This window comes from Manis javanica, chromosome 11 (genome assembly GCF_040802235.1).
Source record: "Manis javanica isolate MJ-LG chromosome 11, MJ_LKY, whole genome shotgun sequence".
NCBI classification, from domain to species: Eukaryota; Metazoa; Chordata; class Mammalia; order Pholidota; family Manidae; genus Manis; species Manis javanica.
In genome coordinates, this window is record NC_133166.1 from 1,191,321 (window position 1) to 1,218,896 (window position 27,576).

Genomic DNA, 27,576 nt, shown 5'->3' on the forward strand with positions numbered 1-27,576 from the left:
GTGGGTGGATTGATGGATGGTAAATGAAGAGCTTAGATTAGACATACGTGATAAAGCAAATATAACAAATGATGAGCAATACTGGAATCTAAGTATTGAGTATCAGGACTTCACTATGCATTATTTTCAACATTTCTATAGGATGGAAATCTTTCAGAGAACAGTTTGCAAAAACAACATAATCTTGTTTAATTGCCATACACCTGTGAAGTGTGCCGCATCGGAATTACACAGGATTTAACTTCAGGTCCTTTGGTCCTTTGTCCTGGCAGTTTGAGCTCTCACCCCACTCTCTTCTCAGATGGCCTCTTCCTTTTCTTCCTTTCTCTCTCCACAACTAAAACTTCTGGTTCACATTCATTTTAACATTGAGCATGTTATAAATAATGAGTGTCTGGAATGCCAGCAATCCAGATTCTCAGGATTTCCAAGGTTGGAAATGGTTAGGACAACTTGGCCTTGTTGAAAAGTTTCCTCAGGGCCTCCTTCACCTCCCTGTTTCTCAGGCTATAGATGAGGGGGTTCAGCATGGGGATCACTGCTGTGTAGAGCACAGACACCACACGATCTTCTTGTGAAGACTGGCCCGTGTTATCTCGCAGGTACATGAAGATGAGGGAGCCAAAGAACAAAGCAACAGCCACGAGGTGGGAGGCACAGGTGGAGAAGGTCTTGGCCCGGCCGCCGGCTGAGGGGATCCTCATGATGGCCACGATGATAAACAGGTAGGACACCAGGATCACCACCACACAGGCTGGTATGACAAAAATGGCAAACACAATGATCACCACCTCCTGGGGGTAGCTGTCCCCACAGGTCAGCTTTAACAGAGGAGGGAGGTCACAGAAAATGAAGTTGATCTCATTGTTGCCACAGAAGGACAGACTGAAGGCGGTGACCGTCCGCACCAACGCACTGCAGAAACCAGCAACATAAGCCCCGGCCGCCAAGCCCCAGCAGGCCTTCTGCGTCATGACGGTGACGTAAAGCAGGGGTCGGCACACGGCCACGTAGCGGTCATAGGCCATGAGGGCCAGGAGGTAGCAGTCAAGGGAGGCAAAGAAGGTGAAGAGGAAGAACTGGGCTGCACAGCGTGCGTAGGGTAAAGCTGCCCCGTGCCCCCACAGCACGGCCAGCATCTGAGGGACGGTGACAGACGAGTAGCAGACGTCCGTGAAAGACAGGTGACGCAGAAGGAAGTACATCGGGGTGTGGAGTCGGCCATCGACAGAGATCAGGACAGTCATGCTGACGTTCCCTAACAAGGTGATGAGATAGATAAACAGAAACAGGAGGAAGAGAGGGAGTGCCTGCGCAGGACAGCCTGTGAAGGCGGTGAGGAGGAACTCCGTCACTAAGGTCAGGTTCTTCTCTGCCATGCAGCCAGAGGTATCTGAGAGGGTGAGGAGAAGCAAGTTAGGATGCTCTAAATGACAGCTGAACTGTCTTTCTAGCTACACTTGCTGAAAATGTGCTATGGACAAAATATGCCAGGTGCTGTGTACAGTTTCTGAAATAACTGGTCTCAACTCCTACATTCAAGGGAGTCCTTGACACAGAGTCATCTCAGTGCGTCAGGAACACTGATACACATAAACATTTTCAGATCAGAAGAGCACAGTCTCCCACCTTTATTGCTAACTGGCTAAGTGAGCCCTTGCAAGTCAGATAACCACCTTAACCCCAAGTTCCCTATCGCCCCAATGGGGGTGGATCCATGGGGTCTTGCCTGCCACAGGAAGACATGCCTCAGGATTCTGCCTGTTTTTCTGTATGATGACCGCAACGCCTCCCTCATTTCTCCCTTATTTCAGCCTTTGCCTGGCTCAAGACAGCAGCCGTGTACCAAAATCCCTCCTGGCCTTCATACGTGCTTCTTGACAATTCATCCTCCTAACTGTGGCCAGAGTGATATTTCTAAGACATCAATTTGACCATGTCTGATCTTCCTGTTTAAAGTCCTGCCGTGGAACCCCATCAAGGACAGGATATCACGAAGACCCCTCAGCATGCGGGCAAATACCCTCCATGAGATCTCCCCTACTTACTCACAAGTGCTTGAGTGATTCTTTTTAGGTCTCATAAAGTGCTTTAAAACAAAAGTTTAAGAACTCATTAAGATCGATCAATGCTCACAAAGGTAATAAGCCAGCCTTAAGTGTACCCTCCCATTTTCAACCTAACAATGTGCTTACTTAACCAAAAACTGCTGTCTTAATCAGAGCCCCTTAGTTTACCAAATATAGATTTTGTAAGAACTGATATTGTCCTAATAGTAGAAATGTCTAGATAGAAACTATTCTAAGTGATTAATACATTAACTCATTTAATCCGCACATCCACTTTAGAAGGTAGAAACTTTTATTATCCTTATTTTACAGAAGAGGAAACTGAGTCAGAGATAAGTAACATGCCCAAGATTGCATGGCTAGCAAAAGTGGGACTATTATTAGGAACAAAACTGCACACAGAAGCACTATTTATCTGATAACGGGCTTCCACATGCCTCACTCCTACAGACTGAGAGGACCCAGGAAACATCTGCCTCTAAGGAGACAAGCTTGAATCCCAGCACTGCAGTCTATTCACCTCTGAGGCTGATGGAGACTTTGTGCTAATGGATAGAAAGTCCTCTGGCAGAGCTGCAGTACAGCAGGATAAATAAGATATCAGATCATCTTTAAAGTGTTGATTTTGGCAGCTAGTCCAGTGTTGGACTGACATATTGGGGGAAATGATAAATAAAAGAAATTGGATCTCATGATCTGAACTATGCATAAACCAAGAGAATCTGTTTTCTTACCTGAATTCTAATCCACCTTTCCCTGGCCAGTCCTCTTCTCTCTTTGTCCCCTAGTTTTCCTTTGTCTCTAAAAGGTCATTTCTTTTCCACTGCCTGGAGAAGCATCCTAAGTGTGGCGGAGAGAGACCACTGCACTGGGTGGAGGGAGGTCTAGGTGGCTCTTGTCCTCCCGTACCTGCTCAGGTATGACCATGAGAAAGTTACTTAATCTCGTGGGATTTTGTTGTCCTTCCTCCTCCCCAACATCCCCTCACACACAGAAGTGGTGACTCAATGTGGGGACACTAACGTCATAGCTGCCTGAAAACAGTCCCTGTGCCGTGTCATCCTCAAGTCCCTTGCCATCAGCTTGTCAAGCTCTTTCTTCTCTCTCTTGCCTAAATCTCTCTGTTTCCACAATCTGGTAAATCTAGTTAAGATATATTCCTCACCCTGGTTTTTGCTCAGTTGCAGGCTGGGGTAGTAATTGCAGAACAGCCTCTTCCTAAGGCTTCCTGGCTCCAGCACAAATCCCTTCTGGAGAAGACTAATTGTTGCTACAAAAGCTCTGAAGTCCCCAGCCAATGGCTGAAGTGGTCTCTAAGGAAAGGCAATTATTGCTCATCTGGCTTCTTAGCAAGGCACCTGAGCCCAACCACAGCTCCTAAAGCCCCTGAGTGGGGTCTAGGCACTCTGCGCTCCAGTTCTATCTGGTCTCTAGAGGAGTGACATGTCTCTGGCTTATCTTCTCTAGTCACAACAATGTCAAAAGTGGCACCCATTGCCACATCACAGTGGAACATGTCCTGGAGGAAGGGTGCTTTGCAAACACAAGCTTTGGTCCACATTATCCGGGAGGAAACACTGGAGACTTTACACAGAGACCTCAACGAGATGCACTGTGTCTTTTTAAGTTTGCTCTCCCTGCTTCAAATGTTTCATTAACATTTCATCCAAATGTTTCATCCTTTTCCTTTTTTCCTTTTATAGAAAACAAAAGCCCAGGATGTTGCCCAGAGGAGAAATTGGCAAGGTCTCGCTGGCATAGCCTTTACACCTGTCGGCATCTTTGACATTGTGGTGGTTTTTATAACCCCAAATTCACAGGCATTTTGTTAAGTCATTGAATTTCAACATGTCTCTATTCAGAAAAGGAAGTAAGGAAAATGGAGAACACCAGAAAAACCATTCTCTTCAACAATTATGAGAACCAAGAAAAAATGAAACCATATAGTTAGTTGATTTATTACTGTGCTAAGAGTTCGAAACAAAGAGCAAGGGATACAGAATGAAAGAAACCCTTCCAAAAGGAGAAACACAATGCCTATCTAGAAGGAATGTGCAACTTAATAGGTAAGATCATTACCCACCCTACAAAATAACAAGTACTAAATTCTTCAGACAAGTGTCCCAAAGGTGCTCTAGGGATGTAGTATAAGGCAAGACTACTTCCAGGTGGGGTACATCACGGAGGGCTTCCCAGAGGAGGTGAAAGACAGGGTGGACATCAGGGAGAGGACGTGATGAGCAAACTCTTCAGAAGAGATCAGTATGACTACTCCTGGGCAGTGAGTGAGACTCTGGTAGGCAAGACCAGGACTAAGGTGAGGTAAGTAAGGCACTTGCCTTGGGTACAAAAATTAAGGTTTTGCTAAAAATGTTAGTCAAGGACGTAAATAATAATGTAATATTATAAATGTTAAAAATCTATGATGAACAAAATACGAAACTTCAAACACAGACAGCGCCGGCATCACTGATTTTCTTTTCTTCCGTCTGTCCTAGGGCTTCACAGAGCACCGGGACTAGGAAATACGGGGGAAACAGGAAGGCAGCCCCGAGGCACCTCCAGGGGGCAGGCTTAACGAGTGTGCCTTTCAGTCATCTGGCGATATCCATGTCTTTCCTGTTGACCCCCTCCTTGGGAAAAGAAAATGTAGGGAAGTCAACTTAAGATCTAACACTTGCCAAGTATCCTTAACCACTCCAAAGCACTCTCTTCATCTGTCTTTACTAGAGCTCCGCGGCCTGAGAGGTAAGAGGACTCCTCGTTTGTACTGATGAGGAGAGGGCAAAAGGGGCCCAAGGTCATATAATTACTTGGTGGGTGAGCTGGAAATCTTGTCTGTCCTGTGCACACTGGCTGCTAATGGACTCTGTCCCGCCCCCATTCCCTCCTGCCCAAGAGGACATTTTTTTGTGACCACATGCACACACATGCACACCGGAGCTCATTGGATGAAGAGGTGAGTCCTCTGGGCTATGTTGTCTTAACAAATTATTGTAAAATCACAGCGGCTTTACACAGTAAGTTTGCTTTTGCCCAAGACAAATCCAGCATGAGCTAGGTAGTTCTCTTCCATCTCGTAGACCTCACATTTGGAACAAGTGGCCTTCAAGATTGCTGGTGCTGAGAAAGAGCAAGGAAAGATCATGTAGAACATCACTAAGGACCAGGCCTGGAAGTGGTCTGCCTCACTCCACCCACATCCCAGGGACCTGAATCCACTCATGTGGGTTCAACATAACTTCATGGGGTGCTAGAAAATGTGCACAATCACAAGGATATTTTTGCAAATGTTTGGGCTAAAATCTCTGCCACACCACCATTCTTCATGCAGTATAAACTTTAGTATCACCTCCCACATACACCTTGGCAAAATGTCCAAGGACACTCAAGGACTCACAACTGCATTGACATGGCTCCATTTTCCTGCTTCTGCTAAAGCATCCTTTATTCTGGGGCTGACTTCCCATCTTCCCATGACCACTCGCCCTTCCAGTACCACATCACACCAAGCAAGCAGCATGACTTTTTCTCTTTTTCCTTCCTTCTCTAAAGTAAAATTAATAATGTTTGTTTGGGTAACAGATTTATAATAAAGAAATTGAAGAAAACTGAAGAGTTCATAGTATTGCACAAATTAGAATTGAATAACTGATGTCATTGGGCTATAAATTTCCCAGCTACTCCCATCACAAAGAATTTGTCACTGGCTGCTCCTCACTGTCACCTTAAGCCTGCCTGTTCCCATATGAACCCATCTCTTTCTTTGTCGAGATAATCTTATTTATATCTCTCTTCCCCAGTTCCCCAGTCTTTCAAATTCCTATTCAACTCACTCCACTGGGAGAAGACTCAAAATTCTTTAAATATTGTTATACATCACAATCTAAATCTTTAATATCCAAATGCCTTCCATTTAGATGATACATTAGAGGTTCTTAATCTCATAATCAAAATGTCCTTTAAGGCATTTTTCTCAGCAAGGAGGAATTTCTCTCTTTAATAGAAGAAAATTGGGTCAAACCTCAGCTAACATTTAATTTTCTTGTTTTTAGATTTAACATAACAAGAAAAGATTCAGTGCTCAAAGACATGTAGGAAACAGAGTTATGTGAAGTTAAACAATTGTCTTTACTAAAGGATTTCTTGGAGACTTTAGTAAGATGATATACTTTACAAATCTCCAAAATGAAGTATATATTATGCAGCAATTCTCAAAAGTACTCAGCCATAAAACATGACTTAGCTACTGTGGTGTGATAAACACCCACAAATTTAGTGGCACATGGTAAGCATTTATTCTCACACTCATAGGTCTATGGCTCAGCCAGGATTTGGTTTATCCAGGCAGGGCTTCACTAGCTTGAACAAGCTCAGGCTTGGCTCCTGATTTGTTTCATGTGTCTCTCATTAGTGCACAGTCAAAGCTACCCAGGACGTTCCTCTAACAACAGCACAAGTACAAGTGGGAAAGCCCCATTATAAAAGAACATTTCAAGTGCTTACATCAAGTCTACCAATGTCCATCAGCCAAAGAAAGTCACATGGTCAAAGAAGGTCCTTGGAGCAGGGGAGTATATTTTACAGTGGGAGAGGACTAGTGAGAATGTTTTCCAAACAATAATCTATTCTTCCTTGTTGTCCATAAATACTCATATCCTATTCCCCACAATCACGTGTAAGATACACTCACCACCACCTCCCAACAACTTCAAAAAGCTACATCACTGGGATCAAAGTCTAGGAATTTATGATCTCTATCAGGTCCACATGCAGCTCTCCTTGGTCTAGAGAACTAAGAACTAAAAAGACAAGTTATCTGTCTGCCCCACAAATATCCAGACTACATTGAATAACCACAGTGAACACAGCCATCAGAGAGGGGGGAGAACGGCAGCCACATGAAAGTTACTGATCCAAAGCAATCCTGAAATCCTCCTGGGCAAATATTGCCATGTCCTCCTTCTCTGAGGGAGGAAATGTGCCTCATCAGGCCATGAGTCTTCTCCGTGGTGGGGAGTGTGCCTTGTGGCCCTTAGAAAATACTGTGACTATTAGATCTTTTCATACTCTCAAGTACCTTAATCCTAAATGTAGATGACTTCTATTTAGCCTTTTCTCTTCCAGTTAGGATTCTCTAATCCCTTAGAGTTAACCAGAAGAAAGACATTATAAGCATTGGTCAAGAATATGAATTCTGATATCAGATTGGCTGTGTCTGAATTCTTGCTCCATAACTTTCTAGCAGTATGATCTCAGGAAATATGCATAATCTCACTGTTCTTCAATTTCCTCATCTGTAAATTGGGAACATTACCAACCTCTTAAAGTAATGGAAGAAATTAAATGAAAGAGAAATAAGTGAGAGAAAGTACATTTAGTCTTCAGTAAGGTAGCCTGATCTTCACCATCAGAAGGGTGTTTCCCAAACCACTTTCCATATTCAACCACTCTTCCTACTTCCTATCTGAATATTTACACATTCAATGACATTGTAGAGTTCACACCAACTGGTTACTTCAAGATAGCAGTAAAACTTTCTAGCTGGGTTTTAATGAATGTACAAACCACTAATAATAATGGCTATGACTTCAAAAATAACCAACATACCTGAGTGCCCACTATGTGGCAGGTACCATGCCAAGCACTTTCCATGTAACTTCTCCCTTAAAATTATAAAGCACTCAAGCAAAATGTAGTATTTCTGATCATATAAGGAAATATCCTCATAGATGGTAAAGTATTCTTTCTTTGGATGGTAGTTCTTAAAAATCCATTATGCAATTGTCCTCTCTTCATCTCCTTATCCCATTTTGCTCTTCTCTAGCTTGATATTAATGTTACTGCTGATGTCAACCTTCCCTGTTGTTGCTGTTGCATAAATTTTTTATGTATTTTCTAATTGAAATATAGTTGATATATAATTGGTTCCAGGTGTACAACATAGCAATTCAACAGTTATCTACATCATTAAATGCTCACCCCAAAAAGTGCAGTACTCTCTGTCAATATAGAAAGATGCCATTACATAATTTCATTCCAAATCTTTATCAGTATTTGTCCCCATTAAAAGACAGAATTTCTTTGTTGATATCCTGTCTTTGTCTTTCACTGCTTTCCCTAGAGGCAGGCTTCTTGGGCAACTCCGTACTGGAAGATTCTTTACCTCTGGGGGCCTGGTTCCATCCCTTGTGTGCTGCAAAGACCTGCAAATGATAAAGAGAGGCCAGATGATTAGTGAACGGAGGAGTCTTTTGATGAGCATTTTGCAGAGCTGGGAAGCTCTTTATTAAGAGCTTGTCTTGGGGCTTCCTTCACTTCCTGGTTCCTCAGGCTATAAAATAAGAAAGTTCAACCTGGGGATCATTTCTATATAGAACATGGTCACAGCCTTTTCACCATCCTTTGCCTAAAGTGTTGCATACATAGATAAAAGCTGAGTCACAAAGGTCAACACAACTGTAGTTAAATATGAGGCAAAGGTAGGGCAGTTTTTTGCCTGGCAACCTGATTTGCAGATGCTTAGAGAGCCTTTTTGATTAACAGGTAAGGGAACAGGATCACAGCTAATCCAGTCAGAATTACATGGAGAGCAAAGCATATATAGTAGCAGAAAGCACATAGAGAGAAATCACACAGAGGAGCAACTGCTAGAGGAAGTTATCCTTCAAGGTCAGTGCCAGCAGCACTGGGAATTCACAGAAGAGGAATTCGATGCATGAGGGCCACAGAAGGAGAGAGAGAAGGTGAAATGTGTAGATAAGATTACATTTGTCAAACCCTCTAAAATATAAAGTCTCAGCTTCTGCCAGACATCTTGGGAGTCACGACGGTCACATAAAGCAGAGGTTAGCAATGGCCACAAAATTACCATAAACACTTCTGAAAATCTAACTAATATATTTCTCAAAATGAGACCCTAACTTCAGTCAAGTAATATTTTGAGATTTTTAAGCACTGACTATCCATCACTGCCAACTATTCCCACAACCCAATACCCTGTGGTCCTTATAGCCCTTGTTTTACCTCCATGATTTAAGAATGATTACCCATCATTCACTTTTCCTTTAGATCTGAAACATCCTGGGCTAAGGGAACCAATTGAATTTCTAAATAGATATTTGTAATGCATTTTTTTAAAAGTAATAGTCTTGACCACTGAAGGTTTTAATTGCAAAAGAGACTATGTTGAAAAATAAAAGATTTTCCTTGAAATTCCCCCAAATGGATCTTTTCATACAAAAAGCAATCCTGGCAAACAGGAAGCAGAAAGTATACTATGAACCTAAAATTCATGCTATGATGGAGTCATTTTCTTACTTAAAAGGAAAAAAGATGTTATCAGCAGGCAATCAGAGGGTATCCTGACCAGATTATAGATGTTGCTAGGAAGGAGTCAATGGCCCAATTCACCCCAAACCTGAGAGGAGTCATAGAGGGGTTAAGTATGTGATATAAGCTCTTATCTGATTTTGTATAACTATTCAGAAGGGGGGACATCTGTGCCCCACTTCCTAGGATGGTGACAAGACTTCTAGAGATTCTCTGTATCCAGTATGGAAGCAGAGCAACACACCAGCAATGGCTGATGGAGGTATCTAGACAGAAGAACCAAGAACAGCCTCACAGAATCCTGACACCTCAGTATAAAAAACTGATGAGAGGGTTGGGAAACCAAAGGAGACTTAGGGCCATACGAAGAGAACATGGAGTCTGTCTTTCAAGAAAGAAGCCATGGCTTGAACATGGATAGCAATGGATACAAGCATATGGCAATAAGAACCAGAGAGGACTAGCTACCTCAGCACAGAGGATAATGAGAACAGAGGAAATTAGCTGGATTGAATGTCCTACTCCCAATGCCAGGATGATACACACATTCCCTAGGAACGTAGATCACTCCCAGGGAATAAAGAGGAGAGAGAATTTTGAATGGATTTTTCAATTCTGAATGGGCCATGTTTAAAACTGAAAGTGATTCAGCTGCCTTAGATTGGAAAGGATTCTTTTTTCTTTTTTTTGGCCTTCACTGGAAAAAATACTGAGTTCAGTTAAAATGAATTTTTAAGAAGTTATTTTTGTTGCACACCTGTTTTGAGACTATAAATTAGAAAACTATTACAGCTAACAGAATATAAAGCAAAAATGCCAGCAGGGGAGACAAAAGTCAAGAAAAAAAACCTTGAGGCACAAAAGATAAATGTCTGTTTAATAAAAGTTCAAGAAGAATATACAGGAAGGATGATACAATTGAAGAAATAATAGAAGGAAATTTCCTTGACCTTAAAAAAAAATCTTAAACCTTTAGCTCCAAAGAGCTCATGAAGATCCTGATACCAATATTGGAAATAAGACATACTTATAGACTCAAGAATAGAATGACTATAATACACATTCCTGAAAGAGAAAAATAAAACAACAAGAACAAATGATCTATAAGAGAACAAGAAATAGATTACCATCAAATTTTTATCCACTGCACTGAACAACAGAAGTCAAAGGAAAGAAAATGTCTATAAACTTGAGAGAATATGATTTTGAATATAGAATTCAATTCCCAGCCAAACTATCATTTAAATGTTAATTAATCACAGAAGACACATACTCTGGCTACAATGTAAGACACTCTGAAATTAACAAAGGCCAAAAAGAAGATCAACCATTTTGAGACATTGAAATAGCCTACTCTGTTACACTTGAGATAAAATGGAACCTATCCTGAAATTTCGAGCTATTTAGAAATACTGACACTGACAAGTATATATTAAAACCTGTAATTGTAGCAATAATGGCAAAGGAGAAGAACTAGACTTGCAAATGTATTTGTTAGATGATATGGAGACAGCTAAATAAATGAAACATGTTGTAAGCAAATATTACAGTGTACACACACACACACACACACACTCGAAGCTAGAAAGAAGGGGGAGGGGAAGATAAAACAATGATATAAAAGACAAATTTTGTAAATAAAACCAGTATCTTTGAAATGCTCAATACAATGGAAAACATATTGCCAGCTGATTGAGTAAAAAAGAAACAAAATAAATGAACAAGTGCCATTAGGACTGAGAAATGAGAAAAACACAGCTTGTTAGGCAATTTTAAATTATAAAGAAGAGTAGTTCATATATAACTAATTAACAAAAAATTAAATATGACCTGGAGCTACATATATTAATATGGATAGACCTCAAAATCATTATGTTGAACAAATTACTAGAGATTTGAACATTATGAACACTATGGCACCATAGATGTGAAGTTTTAAAATAAACACAAATAAACTGTGGGTGATTAAGGAGGCATAAGTATGTAGTAAAAACATAAAAGCATGTGTGGGAATATCAATATCAAATTCAAGAGTATCTCTGGGGAAGAAAGAAATGAGATCAGAGATAGGCATGCAAAGGTTTCTAGAGCATCAGTACTGTTTTACCTTTTAAAATATTAAACAAATATCACAAAATGTTAAGATTTGGCAAACCTGGAAAGTGGGTACATGTGTTAATCAGAATATTCTCTATGTTTTTCTGGGTGATTAAAATATTGCATAATAAAAATTACAAGTAAACAGCCTGTATAATTTTATATTATTACACTTGCAAATCTACATGTCAACTTTATTTCTCAGGAAAAGATAAATTATTAAATGAATATAGAAGAAATAGAAAACCAAATACACCAATAGGGTTAAAATGCTGTCAATGCCCTACCCTTATCAAAAGCATTGGAATAGGGTTTTATGCTAATGTTCCTTTTAACTTGCAAGTAACAGATAATTCCTCTGATATTTAAATATTCTGAATACACAATAGTTATAAAAACACTACTATGAAAACCAGAATCAGATAGCATATGCACACACCAAAATAAAACATACAAAATCTCACTTATCTATTCAAAATTTTGGAGTAAAAAATTAGCAAATTGACTTCATTGGCATAAAGAAATAAGCTTGAGATTTCATCCAAGGATAGGTCTACATTAGAATGTCAATTGATGTGACTTATTTTTATTATATGTTAAAAGAGAAAATCATATGGTCATAGTCATAGATGCCAAAAAAGCATTTGATAAAATTTAACACTTATTCTTTGCCTAAAAATATAAACAGCAAAAATAACAAGTTTAAAAATTATGAATAGATTTCCTTATGCTGTATTTGGAAATCATCAGAACACCATAATGGATGATGAAATACTAAAGGCGTTTCCATTAACATCACAAATGGAGCAAAATAGCTGCCCCTCGCAATAATTAACGTCTTTCTGGAGGTTGTAAGCAATACAACAGATTGTAAACACTAAATAAATTGTTAAAAAATTTAATGGAAGTGAAAGTGTTATAAATTATAGATTGTTTTGCCAATGTAGAAAACCAGAAAACCAACTGAAAAATCATCACAACCTAATAAAATATTTTAGTGCAATGCCTGTATGCAAGAAAAACATTTTTAAAAATTAATAGCTATAACACTAAAGTCGTGCTGTCCATTACGGCAGCAGCTTCACATGAAGCTATTAAGCACTTAATATGTGGCTAGCCAGAATTAAGAGGTATTCTAATGTAAATATTGGATTTTAAGGACTTAATATGGAAAAAGAATATAAAATATCTTAATAATTGTTATACATTTATATGTTGAAATGATGGTATTTTAGATAGTGTTAAATAAAATAAGTTGTGAAAAATGAATTTCCTCTATTTATTTTTCAATGTGACCGTAAGAAAATTTTTAATTATGTCTGTGGCTCATGTTATGGCTTATTTTATGTTTCTATTGAATAACAATGGATTAGACAATGCAATGAAAGAGAAATTTAATTCATACCGGTTACAAAACTACAGCTACCACTTAGGAGCCAACTTAATAGGAAATACAACATCCTATATAAAGAAAATTATAAAAACCAATAGAAGAAATTGTATAAATGGGAAAAAATTACTATATTGTTAGACAGGAAAACTCAATAATGTAAAAATGTCAGTTCTCATGAATCTATTTTTTTAATGCAAGTCCAATCCAATGAGCTTTTTGCTCATGGTGCTTGGTTGTGTCATGATTGTACTGACGACTCTAATCAGGGCTTCCCTTTAGCATCCATTTGCAATGTGATTGCAGTGCCACCCTTAAAGAGATTTTCCCCACTCTTGGAATATTTGCCTGTTTTATGATTTTTGTATGATAGCATGCAGCTGAAGGGGTGACATTCTACAGAAGGCTCAGCCTCCACAGACCTTGCACACTTCTGCTCTGATTCTTGGATCCTGCCACTGCCACATGGACAAACTTGAGACATCATGCAGTGGAGAATCCACTTGTCCCAGCCTACAGCTGCTTACAGCCAGCCAACCCCAAGTACGTGAACACCTAACCAAGCTATAACCTGATCCAGACTTGACCATAGACACAAGAGCTTCCCCAGCTAAAATCAGAAACACTATTTAACTGGCCCATAGAAGCAAGAGCAGTAAAAAAAGCTTATTGCTTTAAGCCAATGAGTTATTGCGACAGTAGAACTGATAAAACATTACAAGTTGGTCTTAAGGTTTAATCTAGAATTTTGGATACATAAGAAATGCAAAGACGTTTCTGAAAAAGACTGAGGTATTTTGCCCTAACAGATATCAAAATAAAATCCCAAAGCTTCAGAAATTAAAGAAATTAAGTTAAATACGATGGCAGGGTTAAAACGTATCTGTGAAAGAAGAACAGAGAATATATTGAAAACAAACTCAAGTAAATGTGGAATATGATATACAAATGAAGTGCTAAATTAATGGGTAAAGAAACCAATAAATAGTAGCTGGACAATTCACATGCCACATCAAAAAGTAAATTTTACATGGATCAAAATTACCTATTTTTCTTAATTACAAAATTATGAGAGAATCTTTTTATAAACTGAGCAGAGAAAGACAGCAGTGAAGCTTGTACCTGGCCCAGGTGCTGGAGAAGCTTTGGGGGAGACCTGACAGGACCTGAAGGGGCAGGAGTCTGGGCGTGGACCCGTGGCAACCCAGTGACCCAGCAGGATAAGTGACAAGGTATGAGAATAGTCTGTCTCTCTCCAAACCCCTGGGGCTCTGCACCAGTTCCAGAACCTAAAAGGAATGTAACATCTACTTCATACACTTCCTTCTTCCAAACTGATGCAAAATGTCTCTTGTGGCCCACACTGAACCAGGACTATGCAAGAAATTGTGGGAAACAGGGATCCAGCTGATCTAACTGACCTGGGACAAATCCACCAGCGATTCTACTTATTCCCATTTATCTCACCATGAGCACAAAGCTGCTTATGCTCAAAGATGTTTGTTCCAACATTATTTGCCTTTGGAAGGAATTAGGGGAATAGATAGAAAAATAAGAATATCTCCGGACAATGGACCTCTTTGCAGCTGTTTAATGAGAAGAAAACATACCTGTAATTAGTGAGTTACAAGGATACCATAATGTAAAATATAAGAGCAAGTTGCAGAAAATGATATAAAATACAATACAACTTTCGTTTAAATATAAATAGATGTTTGATGAGTATGAAAATAATTATGCAAAAGCAACATTGGTCATCTCTCTGGGTGTGGGAGGCAGAGGGACAAGGAGGGAGACTCTCTCCCCTTTTTACACACACACACACACACACACACACATATAATCCTTTAATTTTATCACAATAAAAATGTATTCGTTTTGCAGTAAGAAACCCAATAAAGTCTTTAAAGGAATAAGACTAAATATTTAAAAACATAAATCACAGGAATTGATAAAATGCTAACAAAAATAATGAGAATCCTAGGCTCTATACTCCATCATTTAATCAGATTTCATCTATTAGGAGAGAACTATCTCTACAGGAGAGAAGTCAGTAACTATTAGTAGTAGTAGGATTACTACCATTAACAGTTTAGCCCAAAAGGGCTTTTTGTTGACCCACCATCTCTGCCTCTTGCATTCAAGTGGAAAGACATAAAAGAAGCAATTTTTAGATATAGAGAAATCTGGACAGTGTTTTATAATTTTCTTGTTCTGAATAGGCAGTAGAATCCCCATGTCAATCTTAAAATCCCAGGAGGTATATAACTCTTTAAATGTTGAATAGTTAGGAGAAGGGGTTTGTCTGAAGATGTGTGACAGAGGGACCTGAGGGGAGTTTTCCCTGAAGCATTGCTCACTTGGGTGCCTGCAAAAAAACAAACATATTTTAATCTCTCCTTGGCACTGCTAACAATACCTGGCCTCTTCAGTCAACAAACACTCACTCACTGTCTACTAAGTGTCAGTCAGTGTACTGGAAGCAAGGTTCACATGGACCCTGTCCAAAGTCCCCTGGGAAGAAAGAGACCTTAATAAGTAGTTTGTGTATTTCAAAAGAGAGTGAGGAAGTGCAGAGAAGTCTCTATGGAGAATCAGATAAAAGGTCAATAAGTGTGCAATATCTACTTGAGGGTCCTGGACGTGGGAGAGACTACTGCCAACACAGTCCTTCACAAAAGCAATTAAAGAGTCAGGAGGTAACAGTAAATGATCAGGATAGTTGTAAATGGAATCCTTGGAAGATACAAAGATGAAACAAAGACTTTCTTCTCTCATTCCATAGACAGAGCCTGTGTTAGGTGCCAGGACCTGTGATAAATGTGTCTAACCCAGAACAGTGCATTCATTCACCCAGCATTTATTCCACAAATATTTGTCAGGAACTTACTGTATGCCAGGGATTGTCTTGGGCACTGAGGACACAGCAGGATGTTGCCTTCATGACCTCGTGTAATTGTGAGGTGATAGAAAATAAATCACAAAAGGACAGCATATGATGTCAAATGGTAACAAGGGCTGTGCAAAAAAAAGCAAGTTAGGGAAGTTGTTTGCAATTTTAAATAGGGCCATCAGGGGAGGCCTCATCAGAAGGTGACATCTGAGCAAAGATTTGAAGGAATCGAGGGAACAAGCTATACAGGCATCTCAAGGAGGCATTCTAGTAGAGGCAACAGCAAGTGCAAAGGTCCTGAGGTGAGATCATCCCTGGTGTGTTCAAGAGTCTGCAAGGAATTCAGAGTCTGACCAAAGAAACAGCATACAAAAAGAAACTATTTTATAATTTAATGTGACAAATGATGATGCTAGGTATTTTTGCTAATTAATAAAGGGAACCATAGCAGAATTCTGACTTCAGAGAGAATGTTTGATATTGCCAGAAGCACTTGGGCGGCAAGGTCAATATTAAACTGAACCATTGTGCACATGACAAATGAACAAAATTGATTTGGCAGCATTGGGCTGGGTGTGGACAGGATGAACTTGATCAGGTTCCTCACCTGAAACCGACTTCACCTTTCCCTAAATGGGCTCTTCTCTTCCTTGTTCATTGTTGTTTCTTGGCTCACAAACTTCTGCTCTTCCACTGATTGTAATCTCAGACTGACAGTGAAGAAAAACAGCCATAGATGGGGCAGCCACCCCTGGGTCCTCATCCGCATCCCCTGCGCATCCCCACCAGCATCCTTGCCTGGCTGTGTGATCCTGCATAAATCTCTTAACCTCGCTCAGCTTCCACTTGGTCATCTGTTTTTTTATACCCACTCCAACAAAAGCCATATGAGAACTGTATCATGTATCATGACTAAGATACATAATTGTATCATGACTAAGCCACTGGCAGACAAGAAGCTGGAAGGATCCTCATTTCATGATTATCTTTTCTTTCCCTGTCCATTTCCATAAACTTATACATGTCCATCCTTCCCAGCACATGCAGGGTGGGGAAATATCCACCTCCTGTGGGTTCCTGGCTCCAGTGCAAGACTCCACTAGCATGTTCTACCTGACACCATTACATCCAATCAATGGCTGACCTGGGTCCCCACTGATATTGGGGTTCCTTACATTCACATTGCACCTTTAATGTGGGAATAGAAAAAGTTTCTCTTCTGTCCCCATTTCTAAGAGCATGTGCCCTGCTGGGCCATCACTAACAACTATTGTTGTCCCAGGAGGAGTCACCCATCTTCCAGGGTCCAGTTTCCTCTGTTGTGCATTGTAAGCTCTGCCACCATCAGCTGTGACCAGGGAGAAAGACGTTCAGTAAATACAGGGCTCCCCCCTGTGATTTACCCAGAGACCATATAAGGGGAACCTATTCACCTACAGAGAGACAAGGCCATTGTAGCCACCAGTTTGCCCTTCTGGGGTCAGGGCTTTATCAAGTTTCTCCATTTAATCATAAACACAAGAGAAACCCTAGGGGAAAATAAGGAGGACGAGTGTGCAGCCTGGAGAAGCAATTGGCACAGCCTGCAGGTTGGCATGACCTTAGCCGGCTATCTGCAGCTGAGAAATGGTGGCAATTATTCTTAGCATCTGATGCCCAAGCATTTCTTATGAGTCTCAAAATGTCCAGGAAAGAAAAAGGAAAGAAACAAGGTCAGGAAGAAATTCCTTTGATAAAGGTGAGACCAGGGAGGGGACAGGTGGGAGCCACCTGCACATTCAGTTACTTTGTTATTTTTCACTGTGGAAGATGCTCTGGAGACCAGGGCTGAAACTTACCCACAGAGACACACATACAGATGCACAAACAGGTCACCGTGAGACGTAGGTCATATATGCAATCGATCATTTCCACACCAGGTTAGAAATCCAGGGGAGATGATTTCCAAGGATGTGACATTTAAGCTGAACGCTGACACTTGAAAGGGCAAACTCGCTGTTCTCCTTGCCCTGCCGTATTTTACTCCATAGGAATTAGCACCTTTAAAATAGCATGACATTTACTTATTATATTTATTGTCTGTCCTCCTCACCCCTAATAAACCCTAATCAAGGCTGCTCCTTTACTACTCCCCACTGCATCCCTTCTACAAGAGAAAAATTGTTAAGTTCTCACATTTGCAGGGTACCTTTGACCTTTCAGAGCGCTGTCCCATCTGTTTTACCCTCAGAAGAGCTCTGCGAAGAACAGAGATGATGTGAGTCTCCCCACTCTGCAGAAGCAGTAACTCAGGCGCAAGGGAGTGGGGGTGATTAGAAGCCTGCTCAAGGTCATTCACCCAACACCGGCACCCTGAAAGACATGTCATTGGAATCTCTCCTGGCATATAGGAAACACAAACTACAGAAATTACTATTTCAACTTTCTTATATTTTTCAGAAAAAAGGTATTAAATTATCTTCTTAGTACTACCAGCTGGCACTGTCAATATTTTTCTGACTCCATTGCCTTTCCTGCCTCCTTCCAGTGCCAGAAAACAAAACTACCCTTCCCTTTGGTGTCCTGGCTTTCAGAGACCCAGGGAAGTCTCTTCTCCAACTACCAGACGGTGGCGCAGGCAGCTTCACTAATGCAAGGCTTCGGCCTCTTCCTGGCTCCTGAAACAATTTGAATAGCATGGATTCACTGACCCCATCTGAGCCTAACCATCTTTACAACCCATTATTTGAATGATACTTTCTATGTATCATCACATAAAACACATTCAAACAAAATAGAGTATTTCTAGATGAAGGTGAATTTTCTCAAAGAAGTCAGGACATTTTTGCTTATTATATCTACTTATTACTGGTGACTGATGACAATAATGGCATGTTAGCACATCTCACAGTTACGAAGAGAGTTAGAATAACTTCTAGGAGTTTTCCTCAAGACTCCTTCATTTTCTTGTTTCTCCAGGATATAAATTAATGGTTCCACGTAGGCTCAGAGGCTCTCCATGAAAAGACTCCTGGCTGGCTGCCTACACAAGGGGATCTGTTACAGGTTTAGGCAGGGAGAATAGGATTTGTTAAAGATGTTTCAATTCCTCCAAGTTATCACCATTATAATTATTAATTTATTTATCTAGACATCTGTAGTTTTGGCTATATGGACTCTGTTTTTCCTCACATGGGATGGCTAGACAAAAATTTGCTTCTATTTTGTGGCTGTCTACCAAAGGATGCCAGGAGGAACTAATACTCTAAGATCCTGATATTTAGCCAACAAGACCCCTAATGTCTCCTTTCTGTAGGCACATGGTCTGAGTCCCTGGTGATAACAGGTGACAGTCCACAATTCTTTTGCCAGCTCATACTCAGGAATGTCCGTGGCTCGTCCCAGCATGGGGAAGTGCCCACTGTCCCCTTCGTTGTCTCGGATGACGCCACATTCTTTCTCAAGATTTTGCAGTTTACTCCGGACACTCCTGATTTTTGTACTAGTTAAGATATTTGGAAACAAGTATCAGAAACCAGCTCACATGAATAAAAGATACTTAAGGAAGGATTTATTGCAAGGACTGAGGGGATTCCCACATAACCCATCAGCAAGGACGCAGCCAGACTCAGGGAGCACATGTCCTGGAGAGCTTTCAGGAACCCAGACCTCACTGCTCCTCTCTGCTTCTCTCTGACCATCAGCTCCATGTTACCCTACCTCTGAAAAGTCGCTTCCTTTGCAACTCAGTCCACATGCAGAATATGGCCAGCCACTGCTCCCAGTCATACATACTATAGGTCTAGTGCCTTCAAACAGTCAGTCTTTTAGAGTTGCAATATCAAATTCTTGCAGCGGGGTCCCAAAACAACTCACCTTGAGTCAGAGGGCCTCCCCTGTTCTAGTGGACTTGTCCATGGAGGTGGGACCTCCTTGGTTATTAAGCACTCATTTCTTTCCTTTTGGTCACAGTGTACCCATTGCTGGGAGTTAGAGGATAAAGCATTTGAGAGCTTCATTATGAGCCCTGGCAATCTGCCCAAAGGCATGTGATGCAGCAAGGACTCTTTACGCAACTGTGTAATAGACATGATTTTGGCCCCATGACATGAGCTACTTCTCTTAAAACCATCCCTATGAAAAACATCTAAGCCACAGCAGACCTCGGCAGCCATGCTCATATCCCATGACCCAAGCCCCATCTGAATATTCTGTGCACAATGCTTCCCTTAGCAACCGTGTGTCTGGCCAGGTGACCCACACTATTTCTCCAGGAAATTTTACAAATAAATACAGATCTGATGGTTAGTTTCATGCTGAGAACTTCATCATGTATATTTGAGGGCTGGTGGTCACACTGAGTCCTTAGAAAGGAAGTTGATTGAAAGGAAACCCGGAAATCCAGAGTGAGGCAGAGATGAGTCAGACCACAGCAACCCTGAGACATGGGGATGAAGCTTTGGTTCCGGGTAGCTTCTGGAGTCCAGGGCCCATGAGGTCTAACTGCAGTTTGGCCCATGTCCATGAAATTGCCTGTTTTTTCTTTACCATAAAACCTCCCAGTTTCCTGGAACTACCTTGAGTAGAGTTCCATCTGCCACAACTAATAATCCGTGACTAAGAGAGCCCGAGAGGGTGTCAGGTGGGGAGTGAGGACTCAAGATGGGAAGATATCTAATTAGCCCTCTAGCTGAAGAACTCCGAAGAGCATCAGCCCCTACACCTACCTACTCGCGTCTTCTTCTGTTTTCAGAACATGAAGCTCTCACAGTCCTTTAAAATACCTCCAACCTGTCTCCCAAGCCTTATCAAGACCTGGTGGTGAGAAGCTACTGGACATTGAAACAGCAGTACCCAGTTTTTCCAGGGCAAGAAAACAAGTCATCACATAGCAGAACTTTCAAGCCCGCCATGTAGCCTTAAGCAGATATTTCTCCAACCATTACATAATCTCCTTTCTATCTTCCTTCCTTTCAACTATTATTTTTGTTACCAGAGAATAAGGATCCAAGAATGGACAAGAGGGATCCCACCCCTGTCCTGGTGGAGTTCATATTCCAGTTGCGGTCGTAGACAGTAATTAAATATTAAATAATCATCGAAGAATGTGAAATTTCACTTGTGTCAGAGGAGAGATTTACATAGCTAAGAGAGAGTAAGAGGTTCATGTGACTCCATCAGGGAAGTCCTGGGAGGCTTCCTGAAGAAGTGAGCTGAGATCCAAATGTCAGTGAGAGCAGTCCTGGTAAGAAGGTGTGTAGAAGCGGCAGAATGGATGACCTGGGCAGCACTGGACTGGGATTGGCCGAGATCATGTATCTGAGAGACTGGAAGGAACCAGTGTGACCAGGGCTTTGCTAAGGGAAGCATGGTGCAAAGTGAACATGGAGTAGTTGGTGGTTGGGGCCACCTTAGGTACCGTCTTACAAGCTATGTTCAGGGTTCCGTCTTCGCCCTAAGAGCAACTGAACCATATGCTCCAAATCATCAGGTGGGCTCACAGGTTACTGGAGGAAAATGCATAGTTATCCTGCAGGGAAGTTCAACTTTTCCCTCTTCTCCAGCACCTAGAATCCTCCTATTTCTCATGGGCTGATAGTTTCACAGGCCCTTTGCAACTGAAACTGTAAGGTGCTGACTCTACATAGAGTGCTCTGCCATCCAGGAAATTGACCAAAAATGATCAAATACATATTAGATATACATACACTTCAAATATACAAATATATATGCAATATATACTTGATAGATAGTTGTTACATATACATTACATCGACATTTCTTTGTATCTATATAGATAGATGACAGCTATGGATGATAGAGACAGAGAGAAATGGACAGACAGAAAAAGATGAGAGAATTACAGAGAGAGAGACAGAGGAAGGAAGTATAGATTATTTTCCTTGTCTCCAAAATATCTGCTATTACAATATTGTTTCACTTGTTAAATGCATTATAAAATACCTGTTTAAGCCATATGGTCATGAGTAAAATACCTTTAATGTCGCAGAGGAATGGATGTATTTTTTTTATTAATATCAAAAGATCTCACTGAGCAAGAACACTGGTCTGGATTAGGGAAAGACTGAATTACAGCTTGTAATGTGAACTAATTGCTAACAAAGTAGTTCTGAAGAACTTTTCAGCAAGTGAATGTAAAGACGGCCCCACACAATGTGGCAACTGATGCCATGAGATCCCAGACAGTTTTGCATGCGCATCGGTGTTCTGCCCTCTGTAAGGCCCTGCGGACATGACCTTGACTTTTCCTTGAATTTCCCAAAAGCGATTTACCCCAGTGGTAAATCGGCATAGGACAGCAATAAATGTTTTGTTATTGAGAAATAAACTGGTGTCCCTTCCAACGATCAACATCAATTCCTTGTAAAGAAAACTGGCCAAAACCCTACAAAATAATGAAAAGCCTCTCTTAAGCATTATCTTCTTGATTAGGCCATTAATTTGCTGCCCTGTAAATGCCCATAGTATTTTTTCCTTAACGATAGGGGCAATATCATTCTGAAACAGTTGCCTGAGGTAGACTGGATCTGCCCTGAATCAGACCCTAAGATAGGTTTGAGAACAAGTGGTTTTCTTGGGAGGTGATTTCAGGAAGTGAAGGTAGGGAAGTGGGGAATAAGATCGAGGAGGGAAGGAAGCGAGAACAGGGCGTGTTAATGAGCAGCTTCCTGATACTGTGAACTCAGGCTCAGACCCGCTGGGCCCCTAGGGGACAGCCTGGAGCACACCTCGGAGGTGGCCTATCTCGGTGATTTCCCCCAAGTAGTCTTGTCTCTCCTTGCTTTTTGCTTGAGGACTGCCCCCAGGACCTTAACTTCCCAGCCTGCCAAGCTAGAGGGCAAATCTTCAGAAAAAGAGTGGCCAGTATCTACAGTCAGAATCTCATAGGTGATGTGTGCTGGAGCCATTAGAGCCAAGGAGGTAAGATAGGAGAGGGGCTCTGGCGGCATCTGCCATGTGGCTCTACACAGCTGCAGAGCCCAGACTTCACGGGAGATGGAGGCTAGGCAGGGGGCTGACTTCTCCGAAAGAATCCCTTCTTAACATTCTGCAGAAAGGACGGTCAGGAGCCCCAGTGAGGTAATCCTTCAGGCCACAGGTGCCATCTCTCCTTGACTGAGCATTCAGCCAATATCCCAATAATGGATAAAAAGATGCAATGAAGTCATGCTGGATTGGAAAAGCAGTAACAATTCCCATCCCTTTTAGAATCTCTCAGCTTCATCATAGAACAAAAAATCCATCGCATTGATTTTTGTTGCTAAGCCGAAACACTCCACCTTATTAGTGAATGATGCAGCCTGCAGAAGGCCTTGTGTAGCCAGACCACTGGGCTGAGAATAGGCTTCATACTCTTAATTTTCCTTTTTGCACACAGAGTTTCAGTCCAAAACTGCTTTCCATTCTCCCTTCCCTCTCTCTCTCCCACTCTCTCTCTTTTTCTCTATCAGTGTGCCTCTCTCTCTCCACTTCAAATATTTTCTCTCTCTCTGTCCTCTTCAGACTTGCTTATGTGACTTCCTCACCCTCTGTTATTACCAGCAATGAATATTTATTGCCGTAAAATGAATGATAGGTTGCACATAGCAGACTAATACTGGAGACCCTCTTCCTTCTGTCAAATCCTAATTCTTCTTCCATCCCATCTGCTCTTGTCATATGCTGAGTCATATTCTAGTGATATAGTGATACTATTAATAATCCTTCACCTTTTTACAGCTCAGGAAATCAAAGTGCCAAGGTTAGAAAAGTTTTAAAGGGTCATCTAGTCCAGAAACAGTGTTACTCTCCCTAGATAATTCCCCTCTTAGCTGAGGAGTTGCAAAGGGCTGAGTCACAAGAGAAATCCAGCCAACAGAAATGTTTTGTTTGGTACACATGGAATTTTAGAAGTCAAGAAAATTCCCATTTTAAAAAAATTCAATTTCAAACCTTGAAAAAAAGAAAAGTGCATCTTGTTGTAGCATTTGGTCACACTTGGTTAAGCGGAGAGGCAGTTACTCCTCTAGACAGAACAGGGCTTCTCCCATCATTCCCCACACCTCCCTGTTGAATTACTGTTGCCCATATTGTTCAGTTGCTTAGCTCCTGATGCTTGAATCTTCTGCGACAATCCCCAAGAATCCCACAAGTTTATGCTTGAGCACCTGTAGGGAAAAGGCGCCCCCACCTCCAAAGAGAACCCATTCTCTCTTGGAGCAGTTCATTTCAGAGCTCTTCCTTAAACTCTAAAAGCCTAAGCATCTACCATTACCCCTAGGGTATCTCCCTCGCAGTACACGAAGGAAGAAATACACCAGAGTTTTCTCCAAAGTCAGCATCCCCCATTCCTTGTCTAAGGTGGTTTCTAGTTCCTTCACCATCTTGGTTTTTATTTTCTGGACAAGATCCACTCTGTGTTGATCCCTTTGTAAATATAAAATCCAGAGAGGAAGGTTTCCCTCCTCATGGAATCAACTCGTCCCTTGATCATCCAGAATTTAATTCATGTACTAATGAAAGGAGTGTTTGCTAAACACTTACAGGTGCCCAGTGCTGTGCTGGGCATTGGCATCACACCGGCAGGTGTGGGAGGCTCAGTGGCTGCCTTCTGGAAGCTCACGTGCTAGCAGGAAGACAGCGTTCCTCAGCCATCTCCCCAAGAAAGGTGGACTTACACAGTGATGTAGACAAAATAAGTTACAGATTAATCCAAGAGTTTCAACATAAGAAGAAAATGAAATCTTAATAAATCTAAAGAAAAACATGGGTGAATAATTTACCTTAAAGAAGCTTAGCTCCTCACAATAAGAGAACTCAAAGCTACAATAGGGAAAAAATGGATAAATCTAACTACATCAGATTTTAACATTTTTGGAGGCTGAAAGCACCATAAACAAACTCAAAAAGACAAACTTGGGAAAATATTTGCAACACAAATGTCAGACAAAGGACTGATTCCCCCACTATACAAATTACTCTTACAAATCAATTCACAAAGCACATAAAAAATTCACAAAAGAAGTATAAATGATGCAAACCAGTGAGACAATTCTGAAACTCATTAATAATGAAAGAAATGCAAATTAAAATAATGAGATATTTTCCAAGTACATATCGGCCATGATATTTTTAAATGATACTCTCTAGTGCATTTAGTGTGTAGAGAAGCTGGTGTTCTTGTTCATTGTGCATTGAAACTGCCCTTCCACAGGGAATACAGCTATTAGCTCATTTTAAATCCTCTGATTCTGTAGTTTAATTGTTCCTATCCTTAATTTTTTCATCCAAACAATTCCCCATCCCATCATAGCTTCCAAAACTAGCTTGCACCTACATCTTCCCAGATCCTCATACCAACCCTCTTGATTCTACTCAATCTGTAATTTCCAGGACTCAGGACCACTGTTTTCCTGGCCTAGAGGATTTCCACAAAGCTTGTCTTGGTCTTTTTTAGATATCCTTGGAAATGCAGCAGTGGTCTGGTTTACTCCATAATGTCCCTGCAAGGCTCCTGAACAAGATATCTTCCTATCCAGATTCCCTTATCTATAGGATATGATGATTCTAACCTGAAAAGAAATGCAGACACTTGGAGCTTCTGATGAAGCTGAGCCACATCAGAACAAAGACGGTTGTGTCGAGGCCTGGGGTAGCTCCATGCACTGTAAAGAAATAGAAACAAGACACTTATTCACTGACCACATCATCCACATTTGTTGAGAAAAATATCTCTTCTCAACAAAGACCAGTTGTGTCCACATGGCTATGAGATAAACTCCACTAGATCTACGTCTCCCTGGCATGTTTGGCTCACACCCCTTATCCAGTGCTTCACTCTAATGCCCTGACAGCCTCACAAGCTACAAATAGAAGAGGTTTACTCTATGTCATTTGTATTATGAGAGCTACATTCATGCTGCTGACAGCATTTCAAATTGTCTTTCACTCTCCTGCAGGTATGGATTTTCCCTCCTTGAGGAGCATCTCCTCCCCTAATGTAGCTCTGGGAAGAGGGGGTTCCCCACCTGGGGCAAGTTCTTTCTGAATTTGAGGAGCCCAAATAAAGGCAAAGGCAAAAAGTTGTGGGGAAAGGGGTTACTACCTTTATTCTCACAGGGCTCACAGACAGCCTGGTACCCAAGGCTTGAATGCACTTCCCAGGCCAGCTACAGGGTCTGCTCCCCAGCACAAGCTTAATCCTTTAGCAGCAGGCTTCAGTCTCTCCTCACTCCCCACCCTCCAAGTTCCCTGCTCCCGTGCTTGGGCTTAATTCTCCAGGAGCGCCATCACTCCAAGGCTTCCTCCCCACTCTCCCGGAAGTGCACCAATCTCCCTGCTCCCGTGCTCTTGGAGAAACTCTGTGGGCAGGTCTCTGGTGACTGGCAGGTGCCTGACCAATTATGTAGCAGGAACACAGGGAGAGGAGTGAATGGGTGTTTTCTCTCTACCCCTCCTCTGGGCAGGTGCTCCTGTGACTGACCAGCGGCTCTGTCACTGGTAAGTATCTGATAAATGCACAGACAGGTGCTATTAAGGCCAGGCAGGAATCCTGGCTTAGAAAGTTCCATTTTCCTCATACCCAGATAAACACCACCTTCTCAATAGCAACTTTAAGGCACAGTTGCTGTTTAGCGACAGTGCCTGGGACCATCCCAGGTTTAATTTGCCCTGTTGATAAAAAGGTGCCAATAAAAGGGGAATAAGGGGCATTACAATTAGCACACATAATGTTGAGGGGGGCGCAGGTAGGCAGTATAGCACAGAGAAGACAAGTAATGACTCTATAGCATCTTGCTACACTGATGGACAGTGACTATAATAGGGTATGTAGTGGGGACTTGATAATGGGGGGAAATCTATTAACCACAATATTGCCCATGTGATTTTATATTAGCGATACCAAATTTTTTAAATTAATTAATTAATTTAAAAAATAAGGTGCCAACTATATATGAGAAGGAAGAAGGGTGGGCCTGACAATAAGTTGAGAGTCCTTTCCTGTCAATCCTGTGATTCTTCTCCCACCATATTAAGGACCTCAGCAAATGTTAGTTGAGTGCCTCTTTTCAGTAAGTGGTGCTGGGACAACTGGATATTCACAAGCAAAAGAATGAAACTAGACCCTTACCTTATACCATGTATGACAATTAATTCTAGATGATCAAAGACTTAAACATAAAAGCTAAAACTAAAAAACTGTTTGAAGAAAACATAGGGGGAAACTTGATGACATTGGATTTGGCAATGACTTCATGGATATGACTCCAACAGCACGTGCAAAAAAAGAAAAAAATAGGCAAATTGGTCTTCATCACAATTAAAAACTTTTGTGCCACAAAGGTCACTATCAATAGAGTGAAAGTGCAACCTCTAGAATGGGCAAAAATATTTGTAAATCATGTATCTGAGTAGAGGTTAGTGTCCAGAATATATAAAGAATTTACACAACTCAACAACAACAAAATGCTTTGTAAAATGAGCAAAGGACTTGAATAGATATTTTTCCAAAGATATACAGTCAGTAAGCATATGAAGAGATGTGCAACATCACTAATCATTAGAGTAATGCAAGTCAAACTATGATGAGATAACACTTCTCAATCATTAGGATGCCATCGAAAAAATAGTAAATGAATAATAATAATAATAACAGTAGAGGAAATGTTGTTATTCAATGGGTATATTTGACATTAAGCTGAAAATCACACTGGAAAAAAAATAATTACCTCCCACCCCTTCATCCAATACCTCTGAGATAGGGAACTACTCACTTATGTTATAAAATCCGTGTCTCCAGTTTTTCCTTAGCACAT

At 41.1% G+C, this 27,576-nt stretch overlaps 1 protein-coding gene across 4 annotated transcripts; it reads right to left on the bottom strand.

Annotated features, from left to right (window-relative positions):
* LOC108389655 (olfactory receptor 9Q1-like) lies at positions 1-26,064 on the bottom strand. Of its 4 annotated transcripts, none has more exons than XM_036996706.2 (6): positions 25,866-26,064; positions 25,333-25,425; positions 17,957-18,018; positions 17,620-17,821; positions 8,052-8,275; positions 1-1,393 (listed from the first exon to the last, which is right to left on the bottom strand). In XM_036996706.2, exons 5-6 carry the CDS (start codon positions 8,092-8,094, stop codon positions 444-446), a joined length of 993 nt encoding a protein of 330 aa, XP_036852601.2. In that variant the 5' UTR covers positions 8,095-8,275; positions 17,620-17,821; positions 17,957-18,018; positions 25,333-25,425; positions 25,866-26,064; the 3' UTR covers positions 1-443. The 4 variants fall into 4 exon arrangements, with proteins under 4 accessions (XP_036852601.2, XP_036852599.2, XP_036852602.2 ...); XM_036996704.2 differs by having other exon boundaries at positions 17,957-18,133; XM_036996707.2 differs by lacking the exons at positions 17,620-17,821; positions 17,957-18,018.
* Positions 26,065-27,576: the final 1,512 nt, after the last annotated feature.